The sequence below is a fragment of the Drosophila virilis genome, chromosome 2, assembly GCF_030788295.1.
Source record: "Drosophila virilis strain 15010-1051.87 chromosome 2, Dvir_AGI_RSII-ME, whole genome shotgun sequence".
NCBI classification, from domain to species: Eukaryota; Metazoa; Arthropoda; class Insecta; order Diptera; family Drosophilidae; genus Drosophila; species Drosophila virilis.
Window position 1 is genome coordinate 5,014,294 of NC_091544.1, and position 22,578 is coordinate 5,036,871.

At 40.0% G+C, this 22,578-nt stretch overlaps 1 protein-coding gene across 2 annotated transcripts in view; it reads left to right on the top strand.

Annotated features, from left to right (window-relative positions):
• Nucleotides 1-20,204, top strand: part of wat (waterproof) — a 35,059-nt gene extending 14,855 nt beyond the window's left edge. The window contains exons 1-10 of one of the 2 annotated variants that reach the window (XM_002054757.4): nucleotides 14,216-14,340; nucleotides 15,197-15,307; nucleotides 17,022-17,096; nucleotides 17,160-17,272; nucleotides 17,354-17,602; nucleotides 18,588-18,843; nucleotides 18,908-19,100; nucleotides 19,171-19,410; nucleotides 19,472-19,729; nucleotides 19,791-20,204. In XM_002054757.4, the coding sequence (XP_002054793.2) occupies nucleotides 14,274-14,340; nucleotides 15,197-15,307; nucleotides 17,022-17,096; nucleotides 17,160-17,272; nucleotides 17,354-17,602; nucleotides 18,588-18,843; nucleotides 18,908-19,100; nucleotides 19,171-19,410; nucleotides 19,472-19,729; nucleotides 19,791-19,881 (1,653 nt within the window). In that variant the 5' untranslated portion in view covers nucleotides 14,216-14,273 and the 3' untranslated portion in view covers nucleotides 19,882-20,204. Of the gene's footprint in view, nucleotides 1-14,215; nucleotides 14,341-15,196; nucleotides 15,308-17,021; nucleotides 17,097-17,159; nucleotides 17,273-17,353; nucleotides 17,603-18,587; nucleotides 18,844-18,907; nucleotides 19,101-19,170; nucleotides 19,411-19,471; nucleotides 19,730-19,790 lie in introns of those variants that run through there. The other variant, XM_015171359.3, reaches the window with a different exon arrangement.
• The last annotated feature ends 2,374 nt before the right edge of the window (nucleotides 20,205-22,578 follow it).

The window sequence follows — 22,578 nt, forward strand, 5'->3', positions numbered from 1 at the left end:
AATAAAAGTCATAATATTAATTTAAATGCATTATTTTTTTTTTTAGATAAAAGCAATTATTTTAAAATAAACATGTAAAAAAGTCAAATCCTTTTTCATAATTGATAATCTAAAAGCTACTACGTAATTAAATTAATTGCAGAATTATTGTTATATGCATTAATGGAAATAAAATCTATGCTTGATGCGACGCTTCTTCATTCAGTTAAATGAAATCGTTTTTTATACCCTGAACCCATTCAAATACAATATACCATAAGGGTATATTGTATTTATGCAAAATTCAAATGTATGTAACAGGCAGAAGGAAGCATCTCCGACCCCATAAAGTATATATACTCTTGATCCGCATCAATAGCCGAGTCGATCTAGCCATGTCCGTCTCTCTGTCCGTCCGTATGTATGAGCGCAAGGATCTCAGAACATACAAGAGCTAAAAATGCTTCTAAAATATTTTATATTTGTCAAGTATCTTTCATTTTATACCTATCGCCACCTCTCCGCTACCACCCAAGAGCTATAATCAAATCAAAAATTAATATCTCGGGTAATAGCTCCGCGCGGAGATATGACGTTCCAAAACGACATAACTCCACGCTGAGATATGACCTTCCAAATCAGCACGATTTTTTTTTTGCGAAAATCGAAACTTTTTCGATGATTCTTTTTTGATATCTCGGGTAAATAATGTCTGATTTTAAAATGTTATACCTTTTTGAATGCGTACGGATCCCTACCATCAATTGGCATTAAAACAAATTAAACATCGATGGGTTGAAAAATGCCTAAGACAAAAAACCATTAGTTCGTAGTCAACCTTTTTGATGATTTTTTGGAATATTTCCGTCAAACAATGTCCGGTTTTGGAATTTTATACCATTTTTGACTCGTAAGGATCAGTTCTATCGATTGGCATCAAAAAAAAAGAAAATCCAAAATTTTGAACCAAATCGACAAAATGGCAAGGGGTAACATCACTTTTTTTTCAAAATTGAGGTCGGTGCGAGAATCGAAACTTTTTCGATGATTTTGTTGTAATATCTCGAGTAATAGATCCGCGCGGAGATATGACGTTCCAAAACGACATAACTCCGCGCGGAGATATGACCTTCCAAATCATCACGATTTTTTTCAAAATCGAGGTCGGTGTGAAAATCGAAACTTTTTCGATGATTTTTTTTTAATATCTGGGGTAATAGCTCCGCGCGGAGATATGACGTTCCAAAACGACATAACTCCGCGCGGAGATATGACCTTCCAAATCATCACGATTTTTTTCTGCGAAAATCGAAACTTTTTCGATGATTCTTTTTTGATATCTCGGGTAAATAAGGTCTGATTTGAAAATGTTATACCTTTTTGAATGCGTACGGATCCCTACCATCAATCGGCATTCAAACAAATAAAACATCGATGGGTTCAAAAATGCTTAAGACAAAAAACCATTAGTTCGTAGTCAACCTTTTTGATGATTTTTTGGAATATTTCCGTCAAACAATGTCCGGTTTTGGAATTTTATACCATTTTTGACTCGTAAGGATCAGTTCTATCGATTGGCATCAAAAATAAAAGAAAATACAAAATTTTGAACCAAATCGACAAAATGGCAAGGGGTAACATCACTTTTTTTTTCAAAATTGAGGTCGGTGCGAGAATCGAAACTTTTTCGATGATTTTGTTGTAATATCTCGAGTAATAGATCCGCGCGGAGATATGACGTTCCAAAACGACATAACTCCGCGCGGAGATATGACCTTCCAAATCATCACGATTTTTTTCAAAATCAAGGCTTTGCGAAAATCGAAACTTTTTCGATGATTTTTTTAATATCTCGCGTAATAGCTCCGCGGGGAGATATGACGTTCCAAAACGACATAACTCCGCGCGGAGATATGACCTTCCAAATCATCACGATTTTTTTCTGCGAAAATCGAAACTTTTTCGATGATTCTTTTTTGATATCTCGGGTAAATAAGGTCTGATTTGAAAATGTTATACCTTTTTGAATGCGTACGGATCCCTACCATCAATCGGCATTCAAACAAATAAAACATCGATGGGTTCAAAAATGCTTAAGACAAAAAACCATTAGTTCGTAGTCAACCTTTTTGATGATTTTTTGGAATATTTCCGTCAAATAATGTCCGATTTTGGAATTTTATACCATTTTTGACTCGTAAGAATCAGTTCTATCGATTGGCATCAAAAAAACGGAAATCCAAAGTATTGACCCAGATCGACTAAATGGCAAGGGGTTACATCACGCTTTTTTTTCAAAAAAGAGGTCGGTGCGATAATCGAAACTTTTGCGATGATTGTACCCTCAACCCATTAAAAATGGGTATAAGGGTATATTGTATTTGTGCAAAATCCAAATGTATGTAACAGGCAGAAGGAAGCATCTTCGCCCCATAAAGTATATATATTCTTGATCAGCATCAATAGCCGAGTCGATCTAGCTACTTATGTCCGTCTGTCTGTCCGTCCGTCCGTCCGTCCATCCGGCCACCCTCCCGTCCGTTCGTATGTATGAACGCAAGGATCTCAGAACATATAAGAGTCAGAGACTGAAATTTTAGATGTAGGTGCTCCTAGTGCCAGCGAAAGCCCGTTTGTTTCCGATAACCGATAACTTACTCTGTTTCCAAGCACAGTATAAAAATCGATATCTTTCTCCTGTTTTTTAGGCAATTTTGGTAAATAATAAGAGCTAGAGTCCCCAAATTTGACATATAGCTTCTAAAATAGAATATATATATGCATTTGATGTTGGAAGAAGAGGGTTCAGGGTATTCCCTAGTCGGGAGCTCCCGACTAGAACCTCTTACTTGTTTGCTTTTATATTTTTAATGCTTAATATTTGAAATTCAATGTTTGTATCTAGCTTTTGAAAATGCGTTTGATACCGATAATATATATTTGGAAACCGAAAAGTAGTCAAATTAAAATAAAATCGCTTACATACGTATTTTATAAGTTCTTATGTAGGGCTTTGAAATTGCTGATTCGCATTTTTCACCGAGGAAACTTGGTTTCTGCGAAGAGTGCAAAACGACTCTCAAAACAATTTTTGTATAAGAATCTTTGAAAATGAATTTGAACGAGAATGAATTGATTATCTGAAGAATGTGAATACAATTTTTTGAATAAATTTTAAAATATATGAAAATATCGAAATTGTTTTTGAGGCCGATTCCCGAAAGTAAAAATAGTGAAAAGCATCCTAGAGCTCTCGTTGATTATTAATTAGTCAGCCAGGACAAACAGTTTTATATGTAGAGATACAAAGCTGTTTCAGGCCTGTAGAATGATTCTGTTGAATAGCTCTCATAAAATTTATACAAAATATCACGATAATTACAGAACATATATATTTATGAAAATATTGGCTTCTATTGATTGGCTTGTCCATAAGAACAGAAAGATTATATGTTTTATATATTATTATTTGTTTTTATTAGTCAAATAATGCCGACCCTTATAGTTATACAATTCTTCATTCTTCATGCAAACATTGTTATTTGTTCCTAACATTTTTTGACATAACTTTTTCATTGTTTGCCCATTATCCATTCGTTCTTACTAATAATTCACATGTTTGTAAATAAAATCCAAAGAGTTAACTACGGAAAAACAGTGGCAGCCGCTACACAAATCAGCGCAAAGCGGAAAAACATACAATAAAATGTAATTTTAAGTGCCCGACTAGGAGATACCCTGCTGTCACACACACCTCAGCTCCACCCTCAGGCAAATGCTTTCTTCAATAACTTTGGTGTTTATTACTGAGATCCTTATGAAACTTTCAGGGCACATACCACACATAAGCTTATAAGTATCTTATATGATGTATTGCAAGTTCTCATTAGCTCTGCTGTAAAATTAAGAAAAAAGAGCACACCTTTAACCCATTTGCAAAGGATTTAGGGTATAAAAACTGGCAATAAGTCAAATTATGGCCCATGTAACACTCGATGTCATTTAATTATGTACACATAAATAAATATTAACAAAACAAACAGAAGGTATAAAAAAATAAAATTTGTATTAAAAAATAATAATAAACGTTGCAATTCAAATGCCTTCGGGTTACAAGCGCTTGAAAATGTATATGATTTATTTATTTGTTGTATTGTTGCTGTTAGTTTTGTGCGCTTTTTATACCCTGAACCCATTCAAAGTGACTTAAATGGGTATAATATACTTGAGCAAATGAATGTAATAGGCAGAGGAAGCAATAAAGCAAATGGATTATTGATCGGGTTGATGAGCTGTGATGATCATGCCATGAATGCGTGATCGATATCGATATTGATTTGATATCGAATGCTAAGTATTACAAAGATTATAATATGTTCTGTTATACCACAAGAAGAACCAGTTTGTCGTTTTGTCGATATGGCATCCTATTTCCAAAACATTGATATATATCGATTTCAGACTGACTAACTCAAAAACCATAAAAAGTAGATGCACAAAATGTTGTATATAGGCTCTGTTATACAGAGTATACAGAGATTGAGTGAATGCATATGTTATAGTAATATAAAGTAAATACTAATTAAGATTAACATAATGATAGTATTTACACACATGTTTTATATAATCAAGACGACACTGATATCGATGAGTTTTTGAAAAATAATTATGTTAATTTTCATACCCCTTCCCCAAATAGTAATTCAATTTTTCTATACTCAACTCTGTGTTTCATACTTATGCCCTGAACACTTCATAATGATCGGACAATAAGCACCGAATCGGATCTTAGTGCGGGTGTAAGGAAAGAATAGTAAGCCCGCTTGCTTAGGGTATCTTCTAGTTAGGCACTAGAGCACTTTCACTTGTTTTGTATTGCTGAGCCGTCAATTGTTGGCGCTTTGATTTTTGGCCGGCAATCCGTGCGATTAACGCGCTAAAAAACTGATTAATTAATATAAATTACGAGTATAACGGGCCATGTTTATTGTATTTTATTGTTGCATATAGATTTTATAAGGTCTCGTGTTTTGTTATGTCGTGGTTGTAATTATTTTTGTTGTTAATATTTTTTTATTTATTATTTTTTTGGCGTTGTCATTGATAATGCGCGAATTATGTAATTAAAATTTCAGTACGCGACTTTTCTGCATTTTTTTGTTGCTTTAATTTTGTTTTTTGGTGCGGTTTTTTTTATGTTGAAATATTAGCCACAAATAAATCGGTGTAATAATGGCGCAACGAACAATTGAGTGTGATTTAGAAAAAGCTCGCACAAATCAAATAAAAGTTTAATCAGCCCAAGCGTCGGTGAAGCGCTGCGGAATTGATTAAAATGAAATTAAATTATGTGAAATTAATTGCATTGCAAAATGAAATGAAAGCATATAATTCAAATGATATAATGAGCAATAATTAAGTTGCTTTTACGGTTGCACTAGAGTAATTTGGCTAAAAAGAGAACAACAATTTATATTGTAGGAAGATTGAACTAAATTGAGCACAATGTAATACTTGCATAATGATTGCACAATGCGGCGTATGCTTAATATCTGGTTTCAATTGCCATTTAGATATCATTGAACTCTTTCTTAATTACTCACTACATGCAAAACGTGTCAAATTTAAATCATTCAGTTGTATGGAAGCAAAAATGGCAAAATCAAATCAAATCTACGCAGTGCATGAGCATTTCGGGTTTATTTGATTTGATATGATTGTTATTGAGCATGTGGTAATGCGAAAGCGAGGCAAAGCTTATTAATATTTGCCTAACTCAAACATAAATGTTATGGCCAGGCCCATTACCAGCAATGGCAGCGCGACATGCCAGCCAGCCAGCAAAAACAAATGCAACAACAATTTGGTTTCACTCAGGTGCGCACAACAGATGTATCATTCATGTGCGTGTGTGCAGACAGAGGGACGTGGCAGGCTGTCAGGGCAGGCACCGCAACCGCAACGGCATCAATGAGGCATATCAACAATGTGACGTGGATGCCAACGCTCATTAGCTAGCCCCCTTCTCCTGCCCTCTTACCCGTCAACAGTTTACGCATGCGCAACACTTTGGCTTAGCCCCAAAGATGTCATGTTGATAACAGCTTTGGGTTGACATTGGGAATAACCCCCAGCTATCTGAGACACGTAGCATTGTAATTGCAAATGTTAGTCTCTTTGCATGAAACTCATAATTGGATAATAAAATCTTTCACACGTGCCCCACAGATGCGACACTTGGCTGAGTTGATTAGCATGCCAAGAACTTTTGTATTTCAATTTGAGTGCAATGTGCGCCTGCAAGCCGAAACAATATTGTATGCATTCGGAACTGCCGCTGTGAGAATCCGCAGTTGTAATTAACTCAGCACGGCACTTAACAGCGCGGTGCTAACAACGAAGCCAAAGTTGTTTCAGGTAATTAGTGGTAAACATTAACACTTTCGTCGACACTTGATGGTTGTATTGTTTATCCAATGCACTTAGGATAATAAGTGCCTTTATTTTCTTCATAGATTTCCAGAAACTTTTCCCACAACTTTTTAATTTGTTTTTATTAAGCGTTTTGTGGGCTTCCCAATTGAAATGCATACGTTTATTAAATGACCAAAGTCAATGTGTTAGCAAATAATTACGTATACGCATGTGGCTGACTGTATTAATTAAAGCTAAGTACACACACACGCCCACACATAGACATATTAGGGCAGCTAATAATTGAGATTCCCCTGCACTTGGGGCCCATCATGAATATCTTGTTTCCAGCGCGGACCATTATCGCGCTGCCATAAACTAGACGCTGTCACAAGCCACTCAATTTCAATACCATTGTGGCTCATAAAATGACGCATCAATATAATCAAAATGATCATTATCTGAGCAGCGGCAGAGGAAGCAGCGGCAGCGGCAGCGGCAGCGGCAGCTACAGACAGCATCAGCAGCATTTACAGCAGCATAAAAACTATAATCAATATCCATATCCATTAGCGTTATCGTATCAACGAACTCGAAATAATAACAGCGTACATATGTATGTGTGCACCGCAGACAACCGCACGGATAATAGCTGCAGACCCGGACGATGGTACCCTATCCCCGCCTACCCCCAATCCACCGTTCATTTGTCTTCACGTAATTATCTTTTAATAGATTTAACGAACATTTTTCGCACTGACTTCGCCTGTCTCATCTCTGTTAGTGGGCGGCACATCCCAGTCCCGGTCCGAGTCCCCAATATCACCCAATCTCAATCCCTCTGCCGATGCCCCTGCCAGGACCCAGACAGAGAGATACAACAACAAACAAGCTAACGTTGTCCAGCCATACAGCTGTTGGCCACTGCGACCGGGTCGGTCAGCCAGTCGGAAGTCGGAAGTTGTATGGCCATGGCACATGCGGTGGAGCCAATGAAGGATGAAGTATGCAATGGACAGGAGAGAGCGGCGGCGGGTCGACGAAGGGGAAGGCTTTGCCGCCGCTGCTGATGGCAACGGCAACGACAACCATTTTCGCTTTATGGACTTTCAAACTGTTGCTGTTAATTATTTCTTCTTCTTTTAATGTGGCCACTGCTGCTGTCGTAGTTCTTCTTGTTGTTCGTTTTTTCTTCTGCTTCTTGTTGTTGTTATTGTTGTTGTTGTTGTTGTTGTTGTTGTTTGTTGTTACCGTTGATGATGATGTTGTTGATATTATGCAGTGGGACTTCCCCGAGCGCCGCTCCCTGCCCGTCGCATGCTCCCAAAGCTGTTGTTTGCACTTTTTCACCATTTTACACTTTATTACAAAAGCATTAAATAAAATTCAAAGCGAATGAGCCTCGCAAATGCGGGCAACCCAGTGAGTGGTATATATTGGCCGAAGGGTTAGCCGGACGGGCAGGGGAACGTGCAGAAGGCGGCTGTGGCCGGCTCTTCGATTCGCATTTGGGTTCATTGAAATATGCGAGGCGAATTCGTCGACGCTGCAATGTTGTTGCATTGCCTTCACTATTCAGGGCGATTGTTGTTGTTATTGTTGCTGCGGTTCATACTTTTGTGTTTTGGGCCATTGTTTCGAGTTTTGCTGTTGAGGCAACAGCAGCATCAAACTACGAAGAACAGCACCAAGTAGTCTCCAAAAAGGCCAAAAGCAGCGTGACATTGGGTTGGGTAGCTCGAACACTGACACAAAGGTCATGGACTGCATACGATACGCTATCATTGCGTGAAGCACATAAAAATTCATTTAAATCAGTTTAAGCTTATTGAAAGATTGACGGGATTCTAATATGGTCGATATAGTGCTCTAATGTGAAATCTGACTTTCTTAAAACCCCGTCATTATATGTTAGCTGAATTGTTTACCTTAGTTAGCGTACGTGACGAGTACGAGGTTTTGGAAAATTTTATTTGTAAGTTTTGTAAAAATCGCGAAAATCTGCCGTATGCAACTTCTTTGTTTACCATCGATAGAGCATGAAACTGTTTTTCAAAGAATTGCTCAAATTTTTGTGAGAGTAGGAAAATTTCACTCGAAACTGTGGAAAATCAGTCGGTAAACGGTTGACCATGCGATCGACTTCATACTCATTATACCCTGAACCCTTTAAAAATGCGTGTAAGGGTATATTGTATTTGTGCAAAATCCAAATGTATGTAACGGGCAGAAAGAAGCACCTCCGACCCCATCTCCTTTTTTTTAAGTGCTTAATTCAAAATTTTGAACCAAGTCGACAAAATGGTACGTTTTTTTTTTCAAAATCGAGGTCTGTGCGAAAATCGAAACTTCTTCGATGATTTTCTTTAATATCTCGCGTAATAGCTCCGCGGGGAGATATGACGTTCCAAAACGACATAACTCCGCGCGGAGATATGACGTTCCAAAACGACATAACTCCGCGCGGAGATATGACGTTTCAAAACGACATAACTCCGCGCGGAGATATGACGTTCCAAAACGACAAACCTCAGCGCGGAGATATGACGTTCCAAAACGACATAACTCCGCGCAGAGTCAGGCAGAGGTCTGTGCGAAAATCGAAACTTTTTCGATGATTTTCTTTAATATCTCGCGTAATAGCTCCGCGGGGAGATATGACGTTCCAAAACGACACAACTCCGCGCGGAGATATGACGTTCCAAAACGACATAGCTCCGCGCGGAGATATGACGTTTCAAAACGACATAACTCCGCGCGGAGATATGACGTTCCAAAACGACATAACTCCGCGCGGAGTCAGGCAGAGGTCTGTGCGAAAATCGAAACTTTTTCGATGATTTTGTTTTTATAATCGTAATAGCTCCGCGGGGGGATATGACGTTCCAAAACGACATAACTCCGCGCGGAGATATGACGTTCCAAAACGACATAGCTCCGCGCGGAGATATGACGTTTCAAAACGACATAACTCCGCGCGGAGATATGACGTTCCAAAACGACATAACTCCGCGCGGAGTCAGGCAGAGGTCTGTGCGAAAATCGAAACTTTTTCGATGATTTTGTTTTTATAATCGTAATAGCTCCGCGGGGGGATATGACGTTCCAAAACGACATAACTCCGCGCGGAGATATGACGTTCCAAAACGACATAGCTCCGCGCGGAGATATGACGTTTCAAAACGACATAACTCCGCGCGGAGATATGACGTTCCAAAACGACATAACTCCGCGCGGAGTCAGGCAGAGGTCTGTGCGAAAATCGAAACTTTTTCGATGATTTTGTTTTTATAATCGTAATAGCTCCGCGGGGAGATATGACGTTCCAAAACGACATAACTCCGCGCGGAGATATGACGTTCCAAAACGACATAGCTCCGCGCGGAGATATGACGTTTCAAAACGACATAACTCCGCGCGGAGATATGACGTTCCAAAACGACATAACTCCGCGCGGAGTCAGGCAGAGGTCTGTGCGAAAATCGAAACTTTTTCGATGATTTTGTTTTAATAATCGTAATAGCTCCGCGGGGAGATATGACGTTCGAAAACGACATAACTCCGCGCGGAGATATGACGTTCCAAAACGACATAACTCCGCGCGGAGATATGACGTTCCAAAACGACATAACTCCGCGCGGAGATATGACGTTTCAAAACGACATAACTTCGCGCGGAGATATGACGTTCCAAAACGACATAACTCCGCGCGGAGTCAGGCAGAGGTCTGTGTGAAAATCGAAACTTTTTCGATGAATTTGTTTTAATAATCGTAATAGCTCCGCGGGGAGATATGACGTTCCAAAACGACATAACTCCGCGAAAGGGTTCAGGGTATCCCCTAGTCGGGAGCTCCTGACTAGAAGCTATTATTTGTATTGAAATGATCTTGTAAAATGCATTTGATTTGTGCTTAAATTAATTAAATTATATGATAGGCATTGTCTAACAAACCTTATTAAACCTCCAGATTACCTCTGCAGTAAGAAATTCCTAACAGTTACGAGTTACTTATTAAAATCATATTGATAGCTGCTGTTTTTACATGCGGCAATATGTGCATAAATAAAATGTATTTAAGTTATGCTATGTCACATAAATAGTTATAAGCCAAATTATATTGAAATTTTCCACAATGCTAATTGATATTTTTTGCACTCATGCAATTGGAAGCTGAACAAATTGATGAACTTTAATTAAAAATATTGTCAGTAATAATTCCAGTCCAAAATGTTTTCTATTATAGGACATAATAATCATTTTTTAATACTTTTTTTGTAATACATTTTTAATATATTTAATAAATATTTGAAAATATATATGTGCCGATATCGTAGCATATTTTCAGCTATTGCTTTCTCATGATAAATATATATTTATGAGTCTGGATTACTTAGCTTCATTTAGGCACACTGTGCAAAATGTTTCAATTAGCTGCGCTTCGATGTGCATCGCCAATGGAAGTTGGTGTCGACAACAGGCAGTAGCAGTAGCAACAACAGTAGCAGCGGCAGCGGCGGTGGCAGCAACAGACGTTGGCCAAACAACAGCAACAAAACAACAGCAAGGCAAAGGCAGCGCCTGCAGCTGTGGCCTATACTTAAACAATGTATAAATTCGCATACAAAATCAACCGGCTGCCCCCAGCGCCCAGTGCCCAGTGCCCAGCCACGCCCCCAAACGAATATCATAGCTGAAGTAGCCGAGAATTCGTGCAGTGCGTTCTACAGTTTTGATGTTCGCGTTGGTGGCGCTGTGGTCGCCGGTGTGGTGCAATCAGTTGCTGTGGCTTTTTGGCCGACATTGCCAGCTAGTTAGTCAGTCAGTCAGTCAGTCAGTCAGTCAGTCAGTCAGTTGGGCAGGCAGGCAGGCAGGCAGCTAGTCCGCTTGGCAATCTGCCCAGCCACCCGAGCATACAGCATCCACCTGCCGTTGCGCTTCTCCTTGCCGCTCACCTCTCACAGCTTTCGTCATTCATACGATTGAGTGCGCGTCGAGCCAAACGGGGGAAAATCCCCTCAATTGGTGTGAAATGCAACATGCTAGTTGGCAGCCTGACTGACTGACTGACTGACTGAATGACTGACTGACTGACTGACTGACTGCATGGCTGTCCGGTTGGCTGGTTGGCTCGTTGGCTGGCTGGCCAGCTGTCTGGCTCGTTGGCTGGCTTCCATTGCAAATATGGGTTAATTGTGCGAGACTTCGACACTCAAATTATTTAATGTTCAGTTTCATTTCGCCTCCTTTGCCCTGGCGCACGCTTTGATTGCCATTGTTTGTTGTTGTGCCCAGCATGAATACGCTGCGGATCGTTTTCTTAACAATTATTGCGTGTATCTGGCAACGCTGGCATTGTGCCACGCCTATCATTTACATATAATAGATTCACATTGAACTTGCCGCTAGTCGCCAGCAAACAAGTAATTAATTCATTTAGTTGTCATCGAATTTGTAATTTTCATTATTAGTAATTGTTTATTTTTTTTTTCTTTTTTTTTTTGCTACTTGTTTTTTTTTTTTTGGGACTTGACTTTTTGGCTTTTAATTTGTGCGCAATTAAAATTCCACAGCGTCATCGACATGAGCACTTCAATTAAATTTTATTCAAGACTACGACTACCAGCTGTTCATTGCACGAGTATTGTTTGTTTCTGTCTGGCTGATTTTGCAATTTTATTCTATAATTAATCGCACGCACCGACTAATATTAACCGACAAAGTGCATAAAAAACTCGTTGAGAAACGGCAGTATTCATTTTATATTCCTAAAAAAGAGAGAACTTCAAATGTTTGGACTCGCGCACAATTATGATTTTATAAAATTCGAATCGAATGTTTGAAATGGCTTTTAGTTATACACATATATACATATATATATTATATTATATTATTTGCCTATCAGGACGAACATCCTGCTTGGCGAAGTGTGCTCAACACAACCCGCAGCATACGATTACTCTGCCACATATGCCCCTAAGGCATATTGGGTTAAGTTTGGGGTTGACAGCTAATTTTATTAACTACGTGCTCTTTTGCGCTTAAAATCTGCTTAAGAGTCAAATATAACTAGTTATTAGGGCTTTTTAAGCAACGACACCTTGCTGCTTCTTGATTGTCTTTTAGCATAAAAGGAAGTGCTTCACCCCAAAATATCAGACACAAAATAACAATATTATTCAATACTTTTGTCTGATTATTGAGAATGTGCCATTAATTCATTATGAATTTTAAAACAAATTAAAATTGTTTTCATTAATTTGAATCACCTATAAGCAAGTTGGACTTCAAGTTGAATATAAAGCATGTTTCAGTTACGTGCGAGCTGCAGACATAGCAAAATGATATATAAATATACATATATATAAATATATATATAAATATAATTATATATATGAATACATATTTCCATTTGCATCCGTGGCGGATTTGCTGCACGAAAAATTCTATTAAGCATTCGTGCGTTTTCGGGCAAAAGCGATCAAAGGTAATTGAGTTTACAACTTGAGCTCTTAAATTTAATGCTATCACATTAACATTTTCATTTATTTATCCCAACTGCAATTTGTTAAAATTAAAATTATTCAAGTTGTTGCTTCTGGCGACACTTTTATTTGAAATGTCAAGAAATATACGACTTCAAAATGAGCCGTGAAGATCAGAGCAAATATATTGGCAACAGATTAAGACAATTTAATTTATTTCTATTTCAACCTGATCTCGAGCCAGCCAGCATTAAGAAAGCTTGGAAGAAACATTGCTCACTTGGATACCCATTTTCCATCCTGGGGGACCGATTTGCCGAAGAGTGCGAAGCACATTTATAAAACATTTTGGGGGAAGATAGTGTTTGAAACTGCTTGATATGAGTTTCATGCAATTAGTTGGTATTTCCCTGACCTTGAGCCAACTAAACAGACAGTTATTTTGTCTCGTGCTGAGACTTAAGGCCGACAAACAAACTTTCGGGCATACCAACCTTAACCCCAATATATCATCCAAGTGGGCTGGCTCTTGTGAGAGTAAGAAACTGTTAGGATTGCAAATAATAAAGTTGCATACAACCTTTTCCGCCAATTTTCCGCAGTTGCCGGTGGAGTAAGGAAAATCGTTGAAACACGATTTCATAAGGTTCCGTGAATATTATTTAGTAGCCGTCCACACGACCTTCGACCCATGAAGAATGCATTTCAATGTAGATCTCTGAAAATGTGCTTTAACCCGACTTAAAATAATGTGTGCTTAAATACGATTTATTGCAAACTAGAATTTTGTCAAGCTGAGGGTTTATTTTCTACCTCGTAAATGTGTTTAGTCGAATTTAATTGATGTTCTTGAAATTTCGATGGGGTTACTTGCATATTTAAAGCGTTCTTTGACTTGACCCATATAGTTTTGTTTCTGTTTTAAATTAATTTATTTTAGTTAGCATTAATTCAAAAAGATACCAACAGCAAGGCTGGCAGTTCTCGGTTGATTTTGTTTATACCTACTTATATAGAATATCCACTTTCATTTGGGCTTTCACTTAGCCGCTTTATATGAATTTTATTAAAATTGTATTTGAGTTGAATTTTCAATTGGTTTTTTGTCGCTCTGTGTCAACAGGTGCGTCTGGCACTTCATTAGAACTGTTAGTGTAGCGCTTTCCCTGTACAAATCGCCGCAACGCCCGGTGGGTTTCGTGGAACACAAAAGCCCGAGCAAAGTTTTAATTAAATTTTGTAATGAAATTCACTTATATTTGATTTTTAGTTGCGACGAAACAGTCGCATAGAGACCGCCGTCGGTCTTGTAATTGCCTTAACGCATTTCAATTGAATCATTTTCTAATTAGAAAGACATCAATCGTTGTACAGGATTTCAGATTTAAGCCCAAAATGGCGCAACATAAAACTGTCAAAATGCCACACGTTGGCAACTCGGAGTTTATATCGCTGAAAAAATGTATGTACAAATATGTAGCCTTTTTAATAGAGGCAGCCTTAAAGCCTGGCAAAGTATAATATTATGATGTGTTTTATATATTTTGAAGTGGTTTTTCCAGTTTAAACTTTATTCTTCCTGCGTATGTTAAAGTGCCTCGCCTCGAGAGAGTATTACGCTCTGAAACTATGTTCGGGTACCAAGCGAAAACTCAGCATTATTTCGTTTAAAGTTTCACATATTTTGGTTTAAGCTTTAATTAAAAGTCATAATACCAAAGGCGCTTTGTTTTGAGGTTTTCCCATAAGCTCTGTACACTTTTATATTTCATTATTTTTGAGTACTTGCGGACTTGCTTCCACGCAGTTTTGAATGACCTTTGAGATCGTATAGCCACATTTACCGAGTTTAGAATACAGAATTTCGGTTAACATTTTGCGCAAAGATATTCTTGCTTAGCCTCTAAACATTGAAGCAATTTTTATTGAGATAAAGGAAAATCGAGTGGGCAAAAGATACCTAATACAAATATCAAGGAGAATCGAACAGGCAAAAGATACCCTGTACAAATAATTGACCCATTATCTGCTTAATTTAAATATAGTTAGCTGATAATAGTTGCTCGAGGCTGATAAGTATTCTTGGGCATTTTTATTAAATTAAGTATGTGTATGCCTTTCAGTATCAAAGATTATATTTTTTCCGAAGAATATTTGTCATGTTCAAAAATTGAAATTATTTCAGTTCCTTTTTCATTAAATTAATGGAAATGTTGGATGATTTCATCTAAAAATAAAACCATTATTGTCCCTTTGTTTACAAATACTTAAAATAATAATAATAATATTAATAATGTACTTTCATGTACTGCTTGCAGCACGACCACACAACTTTCTGGCCACGATGGAGGATGCGAAATTAATGAACATTCGTAATGGATATACGAAGTCTTTGGACGATCATTGCCAGCTTATTACCGGCACACAGGGTGAGTGACCAGGACCTTTAGAGGTCAATGCCACGGCCAGGGTCAGGTGGCCTAAGCACAACAAAAACAGTGTATATCAAGTTGTGTATATACAAAACTCAAGCAAACAGGCAGCCAGTTCAATGCTGCTTAAAAACAATAAGCATTCATAAAGAATTACGTTCGCCTTCCGGGGCGGGCTGGGCTGCGGGGGAGGGGTTGGCAAACGAAATTGTTGAAATTGACAAATTATGTGACAGACTTTTTGTCTGCGAGAGACAACGACAACAACGGCGGCGCGCAAATCCAAAGAGCCAACACAATTGTTGACAATTCACTCAAAGTGGCAATATTGTTGTTGTTGTTGTTGTTGTTGTTGGTTTTGTTGGTGTTGCTGTTGTTGTTGCTGTTGCTGTTGCTGGCGTTGTCGCTGAACAAATGCCCCAAAGCGCTCAAAAGCTTTAAATGCGCACGCCGCATGCCGCATGCCGCACTCCAAGTGAGGCCACGCGTTGGGTGCTGGAGCTCAATTCCGAAGCGCTCATAAACAATGGCGCAGGAGAAGGGGGGGTGGTGGGTAGCAGTGGGGGGCATTTGGGTTAGATGGCGGCGGCTCAGTTTCGGCTTGGCGCGATGAGAAGTGCGCTTGAGTTGCATTTAAGCCAATTAGCATAGGTAAACAAAACATTTGAGTGAGCGCGCCAAGTGCTTTTGGTTGAGTGCGACCCCTGGGTGCTGCCGTTAAATGGATAGATGACGGAGGGGGTGGGGCTGGTGTGGTAGTCGGGCGATACACGACGAGTGTCAGGTCTAGGTGTCAGCCAGTATTTGTATGAATATGAATGTGTGTAAGCCTGTTATGTTTGACGCCATTGAATGGCCCAACAATGTGACGAGGGCAGCCAATGGGCCAGCTTAAGTCCTTAACAATGTTGCATTTATTATGCAATTATCGAGTGGCCAAAGTGTTTAAGTGTGTATGCATAGCCCGTATAACCCATGCAGTGACAGTGATTTACGTCGTCGATTGGCAATTAGGCCACAGCAGTCGACGGATCCAGCATGGCAGCCACCTTCAAGACACAGGAATGTGCCTACATGTTCTACACATTGATATATGTATGCGAATGTGTGCGTATGTATGTTTGTGTACGTGTGTGTGTCATACCATTGTACGATAGATGAATAGCTCGACGAGCTGCTAACTTGCAAATATTTATGAGTGGCCCACAAGTGGCAGCCAGCCACAGCAGCAGCAGCAACAGCAGCAGCAACAGCAGCAGCAGCAACCGACAACAATGTCAGCATTGGCGTTAACTTTGAGTGTTGTTGTTGCCATTTTGACATATGGCCAAAATGCAGCCACATGCCAAACGCTCTTTACGTGCGACTGCCTGTGACTCTCAGTGTGACTGTGTACGTGCCGTGCGTTCGTGTGCGTGTGCCTGTGTGTGTACGTATTTGTGTGTGTGTGTGTGTGTGTGTGTGTGTGTGGCGGCGTGAATTATGCGCAATTGAAGTGGCTTTTGGGGCGCGCATTTAAATTCGTGACGCGCTTCAAGTGGGTGGCAAACAAGCGTTGAGCACGGTGGCTGGGAAGTGGCATTTCCACAGCTACTGCCCCAGTCCAGGAGGAGGTGAGCTGTTTGACGGGATGGCGGGCGGGGGGGGGCGGCACAATGATGCGCATCAAATTGGCTAATTGTTTAATGGCTGTTTGCATTGATCTTTGCAGATGAGTCGCCCATGCAAATGTTTTACAAGGATAAGGGCGTCTTCCTTACGGGCGGCACCGGCTTCTTTGGCAAAAGTAAGTTGGCAAACGCGAACGTGACTTGAATAATTGAATACTTACGAATTGATTTGTACGCAGTTATTATTGAGAAACTGTTGCGCGTCACGGAGGTGGCCCAAATATATTTGCTGATACGCACCAAAAAGGGCAAGGATGGCCACGCACGCATCGAGGATTTGTTCAACGATCCGGTAAATGATTTGTCCATTCTCCAACAGCCAACATTCCCCAAATGACTAATTATCTATTATTATGTACTTGCTTCCATTTAGGTATTCGCCAAAATGAAACAGATCAATCCAAAGTATCGCTGCCAGATCACAATCATCAGCGGCGATTGCTCGCTTCCTGGCCTCGGCATCTCCCCGGATGAGCGCGAGACCATCAAGGAGAATGTCAACATTGTGCTACACAGCGCGGCCACAGTGCGATTCGATGAGAAGCTCAAAATGGCCATAGCCATCAATGTGCACGGCACAAAGGAGATAATCAAGCTGGCCAAAGAGATTGTCCACCTCAAGGTAATTGTGTAAAAAGCTAGACTGGACGATACCCTGTGAACAGTTCTGGTGGCATTTGCTTGAGGGGTACTCAAATAAATTCTGATTAATTCGAATAATATTTGACAAATTAACATCAATTTTACCTTACACACTGCGTTTATACCCGGCAATGGTTTTTATTGCCATTCGTTTTATAAGGCTCAAATACGATAATTAACTTGCTTGAAGTAAATTAACTCAAAGTTGTTTCACAGCACAGGACAAGAACTTGATGGACTGTCAGATACCCACTAGTGTTAGTCGTGATTATCTTAGATACTCATGATTATGTTCAATTCAATCTTATAAAAGCTGAAGGGATATTGCTAATACATATAGATAAATCCTGCAAATTTTGTAGTGTCTTTTAAAGTTATTAATACGGTTAACTGAATTTTAAAGTAACATTCCGTACCTCAATGTAAATCTTATTGTACAAGTCATTTCCATGTAATGAATACCCTGTATTATGTTCTAATCAACTTGCACTCAATTATTAGAATTATATAGAATCTAAAAGCGAAGTATCTCAGTGCACACTATTTGACATAAGCTAAAAAATATCAAGTAAAATGTATAAAGAAAGCCATAATTCCCCCCAGTGGCATATTTAATGGTTAAATAAATCTCTTGCATGCACTTTAAAGTGCGGAAGATTACCTTTGCAGGCGCATATCAAATGTGCGTTGTATGCATGTCTATACTTGGTTGCCAAATGGTATTTTGTACAATACATTAATTCTTGGCCAATTTTTGCAACAAAGAAGATGCAGTTGGATAAGTTGGTTAATATATCTCACAAAAGAAAAAGGTTGTGCACACAAACGTATGTCAGACAAGGCGAGGTATATCAGTCTTGAATATCGATGTATGACAGATTTACTTTTCACGACCATCATATACCCTGTGAAATGTTAAGATTTCCAGACAATCTGATTCATCTGCTTTTTGTTATTCTGATTAGGCCCTTGTGCATGTCTCGACCGCATTTGCACATTGCAACATGCGCTACATTCAGGAGAAATTCTACAGCGGCATGATGACTGGCGACAACGCCTTCAAGCTGACGGAGTGCCTGGACGAGCACACGCTAAACACGCTGACGCCGACAATTATCAAGGGCTATCCGAACACATATACCTTCACCAAAGTGCTGGCCGAGAATGTGGTGCAGCAGGATGCACAGAAATTACCCGTTACCATATTTAGGCCGGGCATTGGTACGACTCTGCACTTGTTGAATTAACTTGCCCGACTAATTGCCTCATTTTGGGCTCTTTGTAGTGATCACCAGCTATCGAGAGCCGGTTACCGGCTGGATTGACAATATGTATGGACCCTGCGGCGTCATCGTTGGCATCGGCTCGGGCGTGCTGCGCGTTTTCACCGGCAACATGGACAACAAAGCGCACATTGTGCCTGTGGATATGTGCGTTAATGCTCTGCTGGCCAGTGCCTGGGATGTGGCACGAAATACGTATGTGAAGTGGCATCTTTGTCCGCAACAATGAGAATATAATAGTGTTTTTTTTTTTTTCTTATTAAAGCTATGAGACGCCGCCCATATATAACTATGTGCCGGATGTGGACAACATGGTCACCTGGCGAAATTATATGCAGACTGGCTTTAAGTATGTCAACGATATACCCATGCGCAAGTCCATCTGGTATCCATGCTTCACCATTGTGCCGCACATGTGGCAGTATCACATACTCTGCTTTTTATATCACACATTGCCCGCCATGTTCATGGACTTGATAATGGTTCTCATGGGCAAGAAACCCAGGTATTTATTAGACATTCTTCTTTTGCAATGGCATTTGCCTAACATATTTTCTTTTCTGCAGAATGATGAAAATCTATCGCAAAATACACAAGTTCAGCAATGTTCTAAAATTCTTCAGCTCGAATGAGTTTCGCTTTGATAATGACAATGTCCGGCGACTGGTTGATAAATTGGACGAACGGGACAAGCGTCTGTTTGCCTTCGATATGCGCGATCTGGACTGGACAAATCTGTTCCGGGTCAGCTTATATGGGCTGCGCTTATATGTTGTCAAGGACGATCCCAGCAGCTTACCCGAGTCCATAAGACGCATTAAGCGGTACGTATTTAAGTCTTAAAGCATAGATACCTTCTACTAAATGTATTATCTGGCCTTGCAGCATGATGGTCCTGCATTACACCACATTGGCTATCGTCTATTCGTTAGCCGGTTGGGCGCTTTACGGGCTGGTGAAGCTTATTTTCTTCTAATCTCTATAGGATTTCCTTAATGTAGATATATATATATATATATATATGTGTGTGTATATCGTTTAAAATCGAGGTTAACTTTTGTCTTTTCGTATTGGCACTGTAACATTTCAGTCTCGGAGTAGTTCTAGTTTTAGTTTAAGTGCGTCTCTATACATTGATTATGTTTAGTCCTACGGTTAAAGCGTTCTATCCGATATCTGTATAGTCTAGTTTGTAAATGTAATACTATTGCTAAAAATTGATTATGTAACACATACTGTGTATATATTTATGTACGAAGCTAATCGAATTGCAATAAAAATCGCTTCATATTTTTGGGACATGTTCATTGAAGTTTTCTTATTAGATGGATGTGAATTGAATATAAGTATTTATAAATAGGATGCATTTCGTTTAAGTCTGATGTCCTGATATTGGCAAAAAATAAAGTGAAAAGAAGACGGAAAATGTAAAACAATAAGATTCACTGATTTACACATTGGCTTAGTATTGATATTTTTATTGCATACTTTCAGGCGACTGGCATGTCAAAAAGAAATGTCGTAAAAATAATGCCAGAGAGAGCTTATCAAATTGCAAACAGAAGCGGCATTGCCCTCAGCCATCATCCAAATCCTGTAAGGCGCTTTATCGCATCGCGCGCACACATGCATAGAGTGAAATACAAAAACTCACACACACGCAGACACATTTATATGTAAGCACACATGCACACTTACGTACATAAATAAATAAATCCACATGTATCACTTTGCAGTGCTGCACTTGTATGATTTCAAAATTAAAATCAGAGCATAACCCAATCACCCAGCCAGCAATGGCAGCTACACCCAGACCCTCCAGCCCCCAGACCCCCATCCTTGAATGATACAAGCCCCCGCCTGCTTGGAGCTATTCGCTTGCTTCGGCCTGAACGGCTCATTCCCAATACAGCCATAAAACTCTCGCACACTCATCAAACATACACGACGCGTCGAATGGGGTGTGTGTCTGTGTGTGTGTGTGTGTGCGTATGTGTGTGTGTCAGATATGTTGTGGAAGGACGACGCTGTGGCGCTGCCGTTGCACAGCCAGTGAAAAATGTTTGTCAAACCGCAGTGAGCGCTGTGCGCAATGATTGAAGCCATTGCGACGCATCGCATCGCGTCGCATCGTTATCGTTGAGATGCGGATGCTGATGCGAATGCGGATGCGGATGCGAATACTGGGGGCAAGCATGTAGATTTTTCAAAAAATTACGACACCGTAACGCCCGCGCGTCCAATTAAAGTAAGCGGCGAACGGGGCATGTGTGCACAGACAGACAGACAGACAGACAGACCGTGCGGCTTGCTGAGTAATAACTCCCCAATATGTTGCACACATATGTGTGTGTGTGCCTTTGTGGATGTGTGTGTGTGTGTGTGCGTGTGTGTGCGTATATATGTACACACATAAATATAAGAATGGTTTCTGTTGTTGTGGCTGGGGCTAAAATTGCAAGCGTCGCAACACGAACGAGCGAGCAGAACATTGAAAGACCAAACAATCTCAATCTCTCAAATTAGATTTTCAGAAAAATGCACCTCTGGGAAATGCAGAATGAAAAAGCACTGCACACACACACACACTTACACATACACACGCACAAAACACACACATACATACACCAATACCATTGAATACACGCCGTCGGCTTTAAAAGCGAGCCGAACAAACGAAGCAACTTTGTCGTTGTTTGTCTCGCGCTTCGTTCGGCAAATTGAAAGCTTTCCGAGCAGACGCTCTCAGTGCATTCGCTGCTCTCGCATTCGCATTCGCGCTCTCGTTCACGTCGCAAAGCCATAATAACGGCACATGAAGTGTATGGTTATTCAAGGGTTGTTCATTCGTGAAATTAATATTGCGCCAGCCACGATTCGGGGCAGCGGCAGCGGCAGCACGCGCGCCACAATGTTTATGTTTGACGGCTGTTGTTGTTGTCGATGTTGTCGATGTTGTTGCTGTTGTTGTTTGTTGTAGCGTTGGCGCTGCAGCTGCATATTGTAACGGTTGTTTATGTGCCCCAGCGGCAGTCGAGCTCTCCCTGCTTGCATTCTGTTACACTTGCGTTGCCTTTCGCCAGCTTGTTGTGTTCCGATTCCAGTTCGTTTCACTTATGCTCAGTCTCTGTCGCTCTCTCTCTCTCTAGCTCTCTCTCTCTCTCGAAGTCTCTTTGATGGTTTTTAGCCTTTGCATTTCATGCTCTTTTTTTTTGTTGTTTGCCTGTGTGTTCTGTGTGCGTTCGCCGGCATTTGCGCTCTATTGCCAGCGGTGGACCATTATCAGATTTTGTAATAGCTTTACGTTTATTACTTTTTTCAATTTCGTCGTCTTCGGTATTTTTGGCATTTGGCGCACTGTCTGGCGTGTCGGGCTTGCCTGCTGCTTACCCTAACTGTGTGCGTGTGTGTGTGTGTGTGTGTGCAATAATGGACACATGTATGTTGGTATGTTGCTCTGCGTGTGTGTGTGTGTGTTTCGTGCTTGTATTTGTGCCTTGCAGTCAATGCTTGTTGATTTGTTGTCGGTTGTAAGTGCATGTCGGCGTTGTCCTGCTCGAATTTTGCACGTCAATTAAAAAAAATGGCTGGAGCATTTGGTTTAGCGCTTAGCTCCAATAGGTTAGATATATACATACACACATACACATACATGCACACCTTCACACGCTTA